We start from the raw sequence: 12,917 nt of genomic DNA, 5'->3' as shown, positions 1-12,917 counted from the left end.
AGCTATTTCATAAAACTGTTGGAACTATACAGCAAAAATTGTCAGGGTATATTTAACCCCTATGAAGGGCATAGGTTATCACTATAACCTAAAGTTCTATAGAAATACTAAGCAAAGATTTTCGAAATAGAACTTCAAAGATCCAATTCAAAGACAGACAAAATTACTTTATCACTTGGCATTTATCATGCATATGTGGAAATATTTTTCTTAGCAACTTTAAAACCTTAAATGTTTTAATACTTCTTAAACCAAAACTATATTTGTTTATTACATGTTTTTATTTCACTTTTATGTGTATGTGCATGAATATATGTCTGTGTACCACATGCATGCAGGAGCCTGCAGAAGAAATTGTTGTGAGCTGCCATGGATTCTGGGAATCAAATACAGTCCTCTCCAAGAGGAAGAAGTGCTCTTAACTATTAAACCATCTCTCCAGCTCTGTTTACTAAATTGAGTAAGAGAGCAAAACTTTGCAACTTTATAGCAGGCAAGAATAGTAGCACATATTTTTAATGACAGTATCTGGAAGGCTGAGGCAGGAAGACTATATCTAGTGTTCCAGGCCAGCCTGGATATAGAAAGCATATCAGAATATAGTTGTGAAGGTAATACAACAGTAATCAGGAGAAATGTGATTTTCCTGACTGAAAAGTAACCTGGCACTAAAACTATTAACAGAAACAATGTCATACTCAGGCACTGGTTGCAAATGAAAAGGACACAGGACAGGCGTATTCTCAATCTGTGAAGAAAATGTTCCTGAGTTTCGGCTTAGTTCTCCAGAATCACACGATCCCCGGCAGGTAGTCTGGCCTCGACATGGAAGCTTCTTAGGCTGCACTTTAAGTGGAGAGAGCTTTCCTGCTTTCTGTAGGTCACCGCCTCCAGGATTTGGTGCATTCTGTATTGCACTATTATTTCAAAAAGGAAACAAAGTAATAATTTACAAGTGACAAAAACTTTAACTTAAAAAAAATTCACATCATCAAGACTATCTGGAAATGAAAGATGTTCAAATCGCAAAAAGTAAGATAGTGGCAGATGCCTGTAATCCCAGTGTTTGGAAGGCATGAGGACTGACTGATAGGAACCAGGCTAACCTTGGTCACACAATGAGATACTGTCTCAACTCTCTCAACCATCCCAAATTGAAGTAGTTTTTACTCAGGAGGGTGAAAGCATAATCCTAAATATCCCATGTAATCATCCACTTCTCTGCCACCCCAGATAAGGTAAGGAGAGTTAGAGTAAATATGAATTTCTTTTAATTTGACATTCAAGAGAAGGAAAGATAAAGTATATTTAGTTTTTGAAACAGAATCTCACTATGTAGGCTTGGCTCACCTGAACAAATCCACCCTGTCTCTGCCTCCTGAGTGCCGTAATTAAAGCCACACCTGGCATAATTATTTTACATGCTCTATACCAATGTGAAAACTCTGAGAAAGTACACTACACTTTTTTTCACATAATAACTTAAAGAACATAGTTTTTTTTTTCATACATGGTATTGACTCTTTCAAGAGTTATGATACATTCCAGTATCATTCCACTACTCTAAGGAATGTTAAAAGAAAAATGGCAGAGACCAGAAAGCTGCTCTAGTCTGCCCTTGTCAGTGGAAGGAGGACAAAGCTTTAGCAGACTCAACATTTCCAATAAGTAGTTAGAGACAAATCATTAGATTTGCTCTAAAAAGTAAGGAAATTAAAAAATCAAAAATGGCCAGGCAGTAGTGGTGCACACCTTTAATCCCAGCAATTGGGAGGCAGAGGCAGGCGGATTTCTGAGTTCGAGGCCAGCCTGGTCTACAGAGTGAGTTCCAGGACAGCCAGGGCTACACAGAGAAACCCTGTCTCGAAAAACCAAAAAAAAAAAAAAAAATCAAAAAGGAACTGAAGCTGGCTGTGATGGTGCATGACTGTAATCCCAGCACCTAGGAGGAAGAGGGAGTTTATAAATAAGGTTCAAGACCAATCACAGCTAAATAGCAATATCCTGACTCAAAAACTGAGAGAGAGACAGAGAGAAAGAGAGAGAGAGAGAGAACTTAACTCAAATATTCATTCCAAAAGACAAGTAATAAGCCTACTTCTATCAAACATGGTAACAGAAATACATAGATATAAAAGAAACTTTAAACTCAGAATAAGTACAGAAAATTACACCAATCCATGAGTTCTTCTGGTTTTTCTTTAATGTGCTAGTCAGTTCTAGCCCAACAGGCTTTTACTCTGGGCCAGAACTGCTATTGTCTACTTCCATACTACCCACTTCACTACCAGGTAACTAGAGCTGCTGTCTTCACACATGTTTGTACTGCAGTACCATTTACTGAAGTCAATCTGTAAAGAATGGTCGACTGTGAGATCCGTCGGACAGGCAGGGTGGACTTTCTTAGGATCACCTCCAAGAGTTTTCACTGCCTCCCTCATAGCAGCAAAATCCACCATTGCTGGTATTCCACTAAAAAATAAACAACAGTCAAATTATGGGTCTAATCGCTTAATACTCACTTGTTATCATTTTTAAAAAAGATCTCTTTGTGTTTATTTTTGATTATTTTGATAATGATAGAAAGTTAGTAAGAATAAACACTGAATATTATTCGAGAACTTCAGTGCTCAGGAGTAGAACTGACAAAAACAACAGAAGAGATATGACTTGGAAGTATAAATGAACACCAGAATTGGCTGTGCGATTCCTTCCTCTAGGTTCTCCCCTCCCACCCCCAGTCCTTGCAGTCTCTCAAAAAACTATTCATAATAGCCTTTACCATTTTACATTCATACAGCTCTGTGTGTGTGTGTATGTGTGTGTGTGTGTGTGTGTAAAACAAACACGTACCAAATGACTTCAATATTCTTCATACCAAGAATACAAGGCAAATAGGACACATTACTGATTACAGAACAGTAACATGTATTAAGTAGCAACATATTGGAGCTACCAGACATTAGTGATCAGTGGCACAGAAGCTAGGCTTGTATGAGTGGAGGACGGGGTGCTCTCTTCCAACATTTATTGTAAGATTCACACTTCCAATAAATATCACACAAACAGCCAGAACAAGAAGGGTCAGTCTTTCAGGATACTGTAAAGAATCTGGATTTTATTCTGTGATGGAAGGCTATATATGTGGAGAAATGAATGATAACTTTAACCAAGTCATTCCACACTGGGGTTTTACAAATGGGAACAAGGCCATCAAGTTAGAGACTACAGCACTGTCAATACAAGTAATGTAAAACGATGCTGTCACTCACGTGAAATCTTGAAGAACAACACGGGCAGGGAAAAAGGGCACTTCAACATTGCTCTGTTTGGTTTTCCAGTCCAAAATGTTCATAACATCTTCCTTTTTCATTAAAAAGCCATCGCAATTTCGTACAGCAGCTTCCAATAGGACCCGTATTGAATAAGGCAGAATATCTGATTCAAAATAAAATATTACTCTAAACAAGAAGTCACATCTACACACTGTAAAAAGTTTAACAGTAAAAATACATATTGGAAAGTATGGAATAGCAATTAAATACAGTAATGAAGACAACCCTACTGTCCCAGTTAGTCTCAATTGTGAATCTGACACAGCCTGGGGTAATCAGATGAGGTATTGCCTAGATGAGATTAGCCCATGGGTATACATATTAGGGATTGTCTGCATTATCAATTGGTATAGGAGGATCCAGCCCACTGTGGATAGTCTTGGGTTGGAGAAGAAAGTGAGCCAGAATGTATGCCAGAAAGTTGTGTTTCTCCACAGCTTCTGCTTCAAGCTTCTGCTTGAGTCCCCATCCTAAAATATAGGCTGTGACCTGGAATTGTAAGGTGAAATAAACCCTTTCCTTCCCTAAGTTACTTTCAGGCATGGCAGCTGTCAAAGCAACAGAATAAGATTACTGCACTGTCACACCTTAAAAGGCACCACTCAGACAGAGTGACCTGGGAGGAGGGTGAAGCCCTCTCATCCTGCTCCAGTGACACACTTCCTCCAGCAATGCTGCACCACTTCCCTAAACAGTGGTAAAACTGGGAACCAAGTGTTCAAGTACCTGAGCCTATGGGAGACACTACTCACTCAAATACACACACAGGAAATAAATACATAGATAGATACTTTTTTCCCTTTAATTATGATGTTGGGCCAAGCATGGTGGCACATGCTTTTAATCCTGGTACTTGGCAGGCAGAAGCAGGCCTCTATGAGGCCAGCCTGGTCTACAGAATGAGCTCCAAGACAGCCTGGGCTACAGAGAGAAACCCTGTCTTGAAAACACAAAAATAAAAAATAAACAAAACAAAAATGCAATGTTTATAATCCACAAGAGCCAAAAAGGAGGAGCCAAATCTACATAACTTTGAACAGTATGAAGTGCATACAGAAGTCTGGTATGGACTAAGCAGACCAAGCACCTGGAGCTGTCTTAGTGTGTACAGTAGAAGCTGGACAACTATGAAGATAGCTTCAAAATTCCAAGTCAAAATTATTTTCAGTCCTGAAATTTATATACATTTATTTTATTCCCTTGGTATCTTCCTTTCTCAAAAAGTTTGTGAAAGACATGTTCTATAAAACAAATATAAACTAGAAAGCAGCTTCCAACACAGGTGGAAGAGTAGAGACTCGGGGAACTGGCTGATAGAGACAGTGTAACCAGTTCTCACTCAACTGGAGCCTAAGATAAAGTCTACATGCAGTGCTGCTAAGAAAAGGGGTGTGGGGAAAATGACAGACTACTTGATTATCCCATCAGGAATATAGACCTTCTGAAGACCAGACATACTGATTATGGGTAAGGACATAGAAAACTTAGGAAACTGAAAAAGGAAATAACTAATTCCAGGCCAAAAAAATCCCTCCTTTCACACCTATTTGTTTTTTCATCCTATCTAAAAACACCAACCCTGATGTTAATTTATCTCCAAGTCGAAACACTATCTCCTTGAAGGGAAATGAAGCTTGAAAGAACTAGGAAGCTTATGAGATACTCACCAAGCTTGATCTATTGGTTGATGAGACATACAACCAAAGCAAAGCAGGCTGAGCCTGAGGCACACCTGGTAAAGGTTCCAAGATGGCTAGCTTTCTCTACATGTTATGGGAAGAGTATGCTTCTCTGATAAATATGATCTGAAAAGTACAGGGACAACCTCAAATGGATGATCAATTATAAAATATATTGCAATCCCTGAAAATAGCTCATATTGAGATGGGGTCAAAAGCAGATTGTTGCAGGAGTTATAGGGCTTTTGTACCTCAAGCTCAACTGTCTGCCATGAAAGAACTTGACCATTTACTGTTTTAACTAGAACTTTAACTAGAAAAAAACAAAAACATACAGATATTCTCCACATTTGTCAGACTTGACTGGAAGATGGAAAAAGGGAAGAAAAAATAAGAGGATGAGATGGATGGCATGCCATTTCTTCTAACTGGTAAGAAGCATAAGAGAAATAGAATACGATTAAGATCTATGCTACAAAGAACCCTTTATCCAAAGACTTGGAACCCACGGGGAGAACCAATCTGACGGCGGAGAGGAGGAGAATGAGACAGAAATTAATATGAGATACCCCTTAGGTCTGACTGACCTTTACTGGAGAGGAAAGAAAAGCCATGATTCAATGTGCAGACAGTGGCCTTACTAATGCTTCAGTAAAAGAAACTATGATAACCAGGGAATAAGTCTTATGAACTGCCTTGAATTATGAAAGACTTTTTAGGAGCTGGAGAGATGGTTCAGTGGTTAAGAAAGACTTTTTAAGCAAATGAAAGAATTGCTCACAGCTGGAAGGCTGTGGGACATGACGTAGATGGTAACATGAGTGCTACAGAGGCAGAGAAGCTGAGTAATAAAACTACTCATCTCTTCTTGAAACAAAAGCTGCAAAATCTGAGGTTCTAATAGAAGTGTGGTGGTTTGAATAGGTTTGGCCTCCATAGACTCACGTGCATGAATGCCTGGCCCATAGGGAGTAGCACTATTAGGAAGTGTAGCCTTGTAGGGTAGGTGTGGCCTTGTTGGAGTAGGTGTGTGTGGCCTTGTTGAAGTGTGTCACTGTAGGGACGGGTTTTGAGGTCTCCTATGCTCCAGCTACACCCAGGGTGGCACACGGTCTACTACTACCTTCAGATCAAGATAAAGAACTCTCAGCTCCTTCTCCAGCACCATGTCTGCCTGGACACTGCCCCATTTCCCATAGTTAGTCCGTGATGTACTAAACCTCTTAAACTGTAAGCCAGCCCCAATTAAATGTTTTCCTTTATAAAAGTTGCCATGGTCATAGTGTCTCTCCACAGCAATAAAATCCAAACTAAGACAATAAAGAAAATCAGTCCCTAGTGATTTATAAACCATAAAGGGTATTAATACACGGTGTGATAGGTCAATCTCATGCATAACAGTCCCTGAAAGAAGAAGAAGAAGAAAAAAAAAAAGACACCCATTACTAAAGGAACTGGACTTCTGAGTGGAATGTATGATGGTCAGCTCTCTGGACCTGAAAATATTGTGCACACAGATAGTTAGGAAAATGAAGTTTCAGTGGCTTTGCTGAGTAGTAAGTTGTAGCCTTTAGGAAACAGAAGAGGCTCTAGGGGACCTAAATGACTTAGAGCAACATACGAATCAGGTTTATAAAGTGCTAAAGCAATCAAGGGGTGATAAAAGAAGGATAAAGCCGATAAAGGGGCCTCTCTAGGCCCAGCTTTGAAGAGAGCTGGTATTCCTAGGGGAAAAACTAATAAGAAGCCAAACAGTGCTTATGAGCCCCTGGAAGACTTTAAAACCAGATCAACAATTCATCAAGGGGTAGGGGTACACATGAAAAGACAAAGTTCATCTTAAGAGTAGGTAGTTATTCTCCTGATACTCTAAACATACTTAAATTGTATAAGTTGACTGTATAGTATATTGGAGAGGGGAGACTGCTTGAGGAGAGATATATTGGGGAGGGGAGACTGCTTGAGGATTCAACTCTAGTAGAAAGACTAAGCTCCACTCTCCCTGTCCCTGGGCAGGATAAACCACAAAACCCAACATCATCTAGTTCATGAGGTATGGGGAGATGCAGTAACCCAATGACAACATCCCAAGATGAAAAAAAAGCACAATGGCTAATGAAGAGTAACTGGATTACAGAAAGCCAAACAAGGTGGCTCTCATCCATGATGCAGAATCTAGAGGCAAATTGTCACTTTCTTGGAAAGACACAGGTAGCCCTTAAGAGATCCTGCCCATAGTCTGATTATACATGTGTGTATATATATATAATATATATATAATTATACATATATACATATTATATGTATATAATATGTATATTACACACACACACACAATTACATAATGCTAAGCATCTTACAGTTTTGGAAAAGCATTGGAAAGAATAGTAAATCAGCAGTTAGAGTATATCCCTATGTGGATTGAGGGGTTGGGGGGGGGGGACTGGGAGAATGTCCAGAAACCATTATTATTTACAAATATGCCAAGGGCAGGTTACCTCCCTCTAAGCTGCTGGTCAGCCAGGCCCAAGCCATAAAAGCTATTACCACAGCTATTAGTTACATGCCAGAAATGGATAAAACTGTCACTGACATACCTGCTTGGGTATGGACCCTGACCACTGTACAAGGAACACACCACTAGTAAATAGTGGCACTGACTGTCACTGATTTCTGATTTAAAACCCACTCCATAAGCAATGGCCTATGTTTGGTCTGTAAGCCAGGACCTGTGGCTACAGAGGCCATACGCCCTGGTGGGAAGGCTGCTGCTACTGTTTTAAAAACAGATATTAATGTGCCTGTAAACTGCCTCTTAGACATTTGTATTTACTACTTCTGTTAGAGAGGGAGTCCTTTTAAATTTTTTGCAGTGGGTGGTGGTTACTGTAGAGACTCAACCAGTCAAACTGCCAAGAATAAGTGACTATTCCTATAGCATTGTCGCCCAATGCTAAACTATAAATAGGAGGAAATGAGACATCCACATTACACCCTCCATCTCCACCCAAGACCAGGGTGCTACAGAGGGACTGGAAAGAATGTAAGAGCAGGAGGAAGAGGTAAGTATTATGTAGCTGTATCTTTCATATTGAATGAAACATTCTCTCCTGGAAAGAGACTCAGAAGACTGAGACTTACACAAGTCACAAGCCCCTTCCTACATGCAGTAAACAACTTCCGGAAGAGAGGAGACTCTTCTACAGCGGCTTTTATGAGCACCCCATGTCCCTGTGAGTAACTCAGATAACCTCCTCATTCACCAGACATGACTGCAGTGGAACTGTCTCTTTGGTCTGTTGCCAGTACCCTATCTGGAGTGAAGAGGCATTTGTTCAAGTTTCCCCAGGAAAGTAACATAACACCTAGTTATTTGACTTTCAGTTGGTCTACATCTCTTCTCTAATTCAAGAATTGCTAATTTAAACAAAATAATTAAATTGAGACATTTTCCGTATCTTACATTCTTTACCCTTTCCAAGTGATCAATTAATATTTTTTTTTGGTAAATGTGACAGGTTTTATAATTAGCATCATAAGTAAGCTTTAGAACAGTTTCATAAACTCAACAGCTTTCCTCATGCCCATTTAGTGTTAATCCTCATATCTTCCTCTCCAACCCCAGGACCCTTATGAGTATTTCTATTCTCAATTTTTCTAGACAGATGGAATAATACAAAAACATCTTTTGTGTCTGCCTTTATTTTCATTGAACTTGCTTTTAGAGTTCATCCCTACTATATTATGTATCATTAACACTTAATTTTTTATTAAATTACATTACACACCAAATGGTGCTTCAATTTACCAACTGGAAGGTATTTAAATCATACAATTTTTAGTTCTGTGAACAATACTTCCTAATATTATGCACTTTAATTTTGTCAGGTAGATAGATAAGAATACTATATGTACAGGGCTTAGCAGTTAAGAATACTGAGTTCACTTCCTAGCACCCAGTCTATAACCCACGACCATCTGTGACTCCAACTCCAGGGGATCCAACACCCTCCTCTGGCCTTTACAGGCACCAGACACAGACATACATGTAGGCAAAATACCCAAATACATAAAATAATGATTAAAAACATTTATTTTTCCGGGCGGTGGTGGTGCACGCCTTTAATCCCAGCACTTGGGAGGCAGAGGCAGGCAGATTTCTGAGTTCGAGGCCAGCCTGGTCTACAGAGTGAGCTCCAGGACAGCCAGGGCTATACAGAGAAACCCTGTCTCAAAAAACCAAAACATTTATTTTTAAAAAAGAATATTGTGTATATACAATAGTTAGATCATACGATAAATTTATGCTTAACCATTTGTTCATCATTTACTGGTGCTAAGAGGGATGAAACCTGGTACTTACATGTGCTAAGCAAATATGGTACCACTGAGCTACATTCTCAAACCCCTAACTTTTTAAGAAACAGCTCAAGTAGAGTCCAAATGGTGGTACCCTTTTCTTTTTTTTTAAAGATTTATTTTATGTGGATGAGTACACTGTAGCTGTACAGATGGCCGTGAGCTATCATGTGTGTGGCTGCTGGGAATTGAACTCAGGACCTCTGCTACTCTGGCCTGGCTTCCTCCAACATAATTGACTGTAACTGTCTTCAGATGCACCAGAAGAGGGCGTCAGATCTCATTACAGGTGGTTGTGAGCCACCATGTGGTTGCTGGGATCCTAACTCAGGACCTTTGGAAGAGCAGTCAGTGCTCTTACCCGCTGAGCCATCTCGCCAGCCCAGTGGTACCCTTCTATATTCCCACAGGTAATGGATGCGGTTTCTGTATCTCCGTATTTTCCCTAACACTCATTTTTGTCTTTGACATCACACCTACTACACCTAGTTAAGAGTTCTAATAGCCTCTTAGCGAGGCAATAAGGTTAACAATTTCCTCCTTGAAACAACTCTATTTCTATAGACTCACACAACAGCTTAGCTCTCTGCAATTTTCTCCCTAGCATGTCATTTAAAGACAATTTTCTATGCCTTCTAAATGATTTCCCAAGAGGCACTAATTCTCTTTGTTTCAAGCTATCCTCATGAAGATGGTTGTAAGTGACTGGCTTTGAAAGACCCTTTATAGCAGTGGTTCTAAACCTCTAGGTCACGAGCCCTTTAGCAAACCCCATCTCTAAAAATACTTCCAATTCATAGCAGTAGCAAAATTATAGTTATTAAGTAGCAACAAAAATAATTTTATGGTTGGGGTTACCACAACATGAGAAGCTGTATTAGGGCTACCACATTAGGAAGACTGAGAACTACTGGTTTAGAGCAAAGAATAGTAGACATGCTTACTGCCCATTTTAAAGATTCAGGTTCTGGGGCTAGAGAGACGATTCAGCAGTTAAGAGCACTGACTGTTCTTCCAGAGGTCCTGAGTTCAATTCCCAGCACCCATGGTGGCTCACAGCCATCTGTAATGGGATCTGATGCCCTCTTCTGGTGTGTCTGAAGATAGGTACATGGTACTCATATACACTAAATAAATAAATAAATCTTTAAAAATATTATTTAAAAAAAATTCACGTTCCATTAGATCTCAGTTTCTACAACCAGCCTGTATTATATGTATTATGCAGCTCTATTTGATATCAACATGTTAGGAAACCAATGTAGATGTAGTCAATTTATTTATGGTGAGTAAAGTTCTTATTTAGGCTTATGTCTCACCCATTAGTGCTTTCCCTAGAGGTCTTAGCTACTCCTGTGGCTTCAACCATGCCTATCTATCCACCTTACATATACACTTCTGCATTGAGATCTAACCTATTCAACTCCATCAATAATCTGAAAATATTTTCTGTAGACCAGATTGGTCTTCTAAGCTTCAGAACTACATGCCTAGTTGCCTCCGGAAAACCCACTCTTAAGTTCCCACTCAAGTGATTTATACTATATGCTGGCTCCTTACTGCTACTTCTGCTTTTATCACTATCAACTATTCAGACATCTATATCAACACAGCATTACAGCTGAGCCTGGGCACAAGTCTGTAAACCTAGATACTCAGGAGGCTGAGGCAAGATCACAAGTTTAAGGCCTGTCCGGGCTAGAGTTGAGTTCAAGGCCAGTGTGGTCAACTTATTGAGATTCTAACTCAAAATAAAAAATGAAGGAGGGGTAGAAGTAAAAGTTCAGTGTGTACTTGCCTAGCACGCTCAAGGTCTTAAGTTTAATTCCCAGTAAAAGGAGTTTTAAAAAGAAGCATTGCTCTTTTCTTTTTGTTTTTTCAAGACAGGCTTTCTCTGTGTAACAGCCCTGACCGTCCTGGAATTCTATTTATAGACCAGGATTTGTAGACCAACTCACAGAGACTCACTGCTTCTGCCTCTTGCACTCTGAGACCAAGGGTGTGAACCACCATGTCCAGATCTGAAGCAGTGTTCTTGTCACATCTTTTTGCCTACTATCACCACTCAGAGTCCAAACTCTTAACAATCTTTATGCCCGATCTACACTAGTGCTTTCAAAATGTGGGTCCAGGACTCCTGAGATTCTGAAAAATCCTTTCAAAAACCCTGAGGTTAACTGAGACACTGTTTTGTTTTTTTCCCTGTTAACATTTTGACCTTTCCAGACATTTTTTTTTTAATTTATTGTTGGAGGGAGGAGGGAATGTATGTGCCCCAGTATGATCAACTTGCAGGAGCTGGTTCTCTCCTTGTACCATGTAAAGCCCAGGGATCAAACTCAGGTCCTTAGGCTTGACAGCAGGTACTTTAACTGAGGCATTTTGTGTGCCCCTGACCCTCTCACCCCCAAATGGCTTCAAATCAACAGTGAAGTTAGACTTAATAGCTCATGCCTATCATACCAACACTTATCAAACTGAAGAATTTCCTTGAGTTTCAAAGCTAGGCTGAGTTAGAGAACCACGCTCCCATCTCAAAACAGAAATAGAACAAAAGCCAAAACTAAGTGCTTGATGACTCAAGGCAGTGGCACCAAATGATTGATTATCTATCTATCTATCTATCTATCTATCTATCTATCTATCTATCTGACTTATCACACAAAAGACCAATAAGGATGTCATTGAAGCAGAGTGTTGATTTCTTAAAATTTAACTGCTAAAATCTTTCTAATTCTGTGAGGCAAAGTATATACAGCCTCACTGCTTAACATCAAAGTACAATGACTGTGATGGATGAAAAAGCTGTAAGGAGTCATGCTACTTGTAAGCTAATTAAAAAATAAAATAAGAAAAAGTACAATAGGGCTTGTGAGATGGCTCAGCGACTGCTCTTCCAAAGGTCCTGAGTTCAAATTCCAACAACCTCATGGTGGCTCACGACTACCCGTAAGGAGATCTGATGCCCTCTTATGGTTCATCTGAAGACAGCTACAGTGTACTTATTTATAATAAATAAATCTTTGGGCCAGAGTGAGCAGGGCCTGAGCGAGCGGGGTGACCGGAACAAGTGGCGTCGAACGGTGTGAGCAGGTCTACTGGAGCGAATAGGCTTGACTAGAGCGAGCACAAGTTCTAAAGTCAATTCCCAACAACCACATGAAGGCTCACAACTATCTGTATAGCTATAGTGTGTGCTCATATGCATAAAATAAATAAATAAAACGTTAAAACAAAAACAAAAAAACAAAAAGTATAATAATTGCTTGGAGAAAAACATCAGTGACACTATTAGAGTTGCAAGTTAAATGAAGTAGCCATTCTTTCTTCAAGTTTTCACTTGAAGAACCAACTCACAAACCATGGCTACTCAAATGTGGACATTCATTCGTTTCTCAAAAACAAGTAAGTGCCAGGCATAATGGCACATGCCTTTAGTCTTAGCACTTGGGAGAGAGGGGCAGAGGCAGGCAGGCAGGCAGGCAGATTTCTGAGTTCGAGGCCAGCCTGGTCTACAGAATGAGTTCCAGGACAGCCAGGGCTA

General features: G+C 39.8%; 1 protein-coding gene across 1 annotated transcript in view; it reads right to left on the bottom strand.

Moving 5' to 3' along the window:
- Window positions 1–12,917, bottom strand: part of Ireb2 (iron responsive element binding protein 2) — a 48,549-nt gene that overhangs the window by 26,695 nt on the left and 8,937 nt on the right. The window contains exons 3-5 of the mRNA XM_031345980.1: window positions 3,273–3,438; window positions 2,335–2,472; window positions 699–917 (exon numbers count right to left, since the gene is read on the bottom strand). Coding sequence (XP_031201840.1) covers window positions 699–917; window positions 2,335–2,472; window positions 3,273–3,438 — 523 coding nt within the window. The remainder of the gene's footprint in view (window positions 1–698; window positions 918–2,334; window positions 2,473–3,272; window positions 3,439–12,917) is intronic.

Source organism: Mastomys coucha, unplaced genomic scaffold (assembly GCF_008632895.1).
Source record: "Mastomys coucha isolate ucsf_1 unplaced genomic scaffold, UCSF_Mcou_1 pScaffold23, whole genome shotgun sequence".
Classification (NCBI taxonomy): domain Eukaryota; kingdom Metazoa; phylum Chordata; class Mammalia; order Rodentia; family Muridae; genus Mastomys; species Mastomys coucha.
The sequence above is the reverse complement of the archived record's forward strand: the minus strand, read 5'-3'. Positions and strand labels throughout refer to the sequence as shown.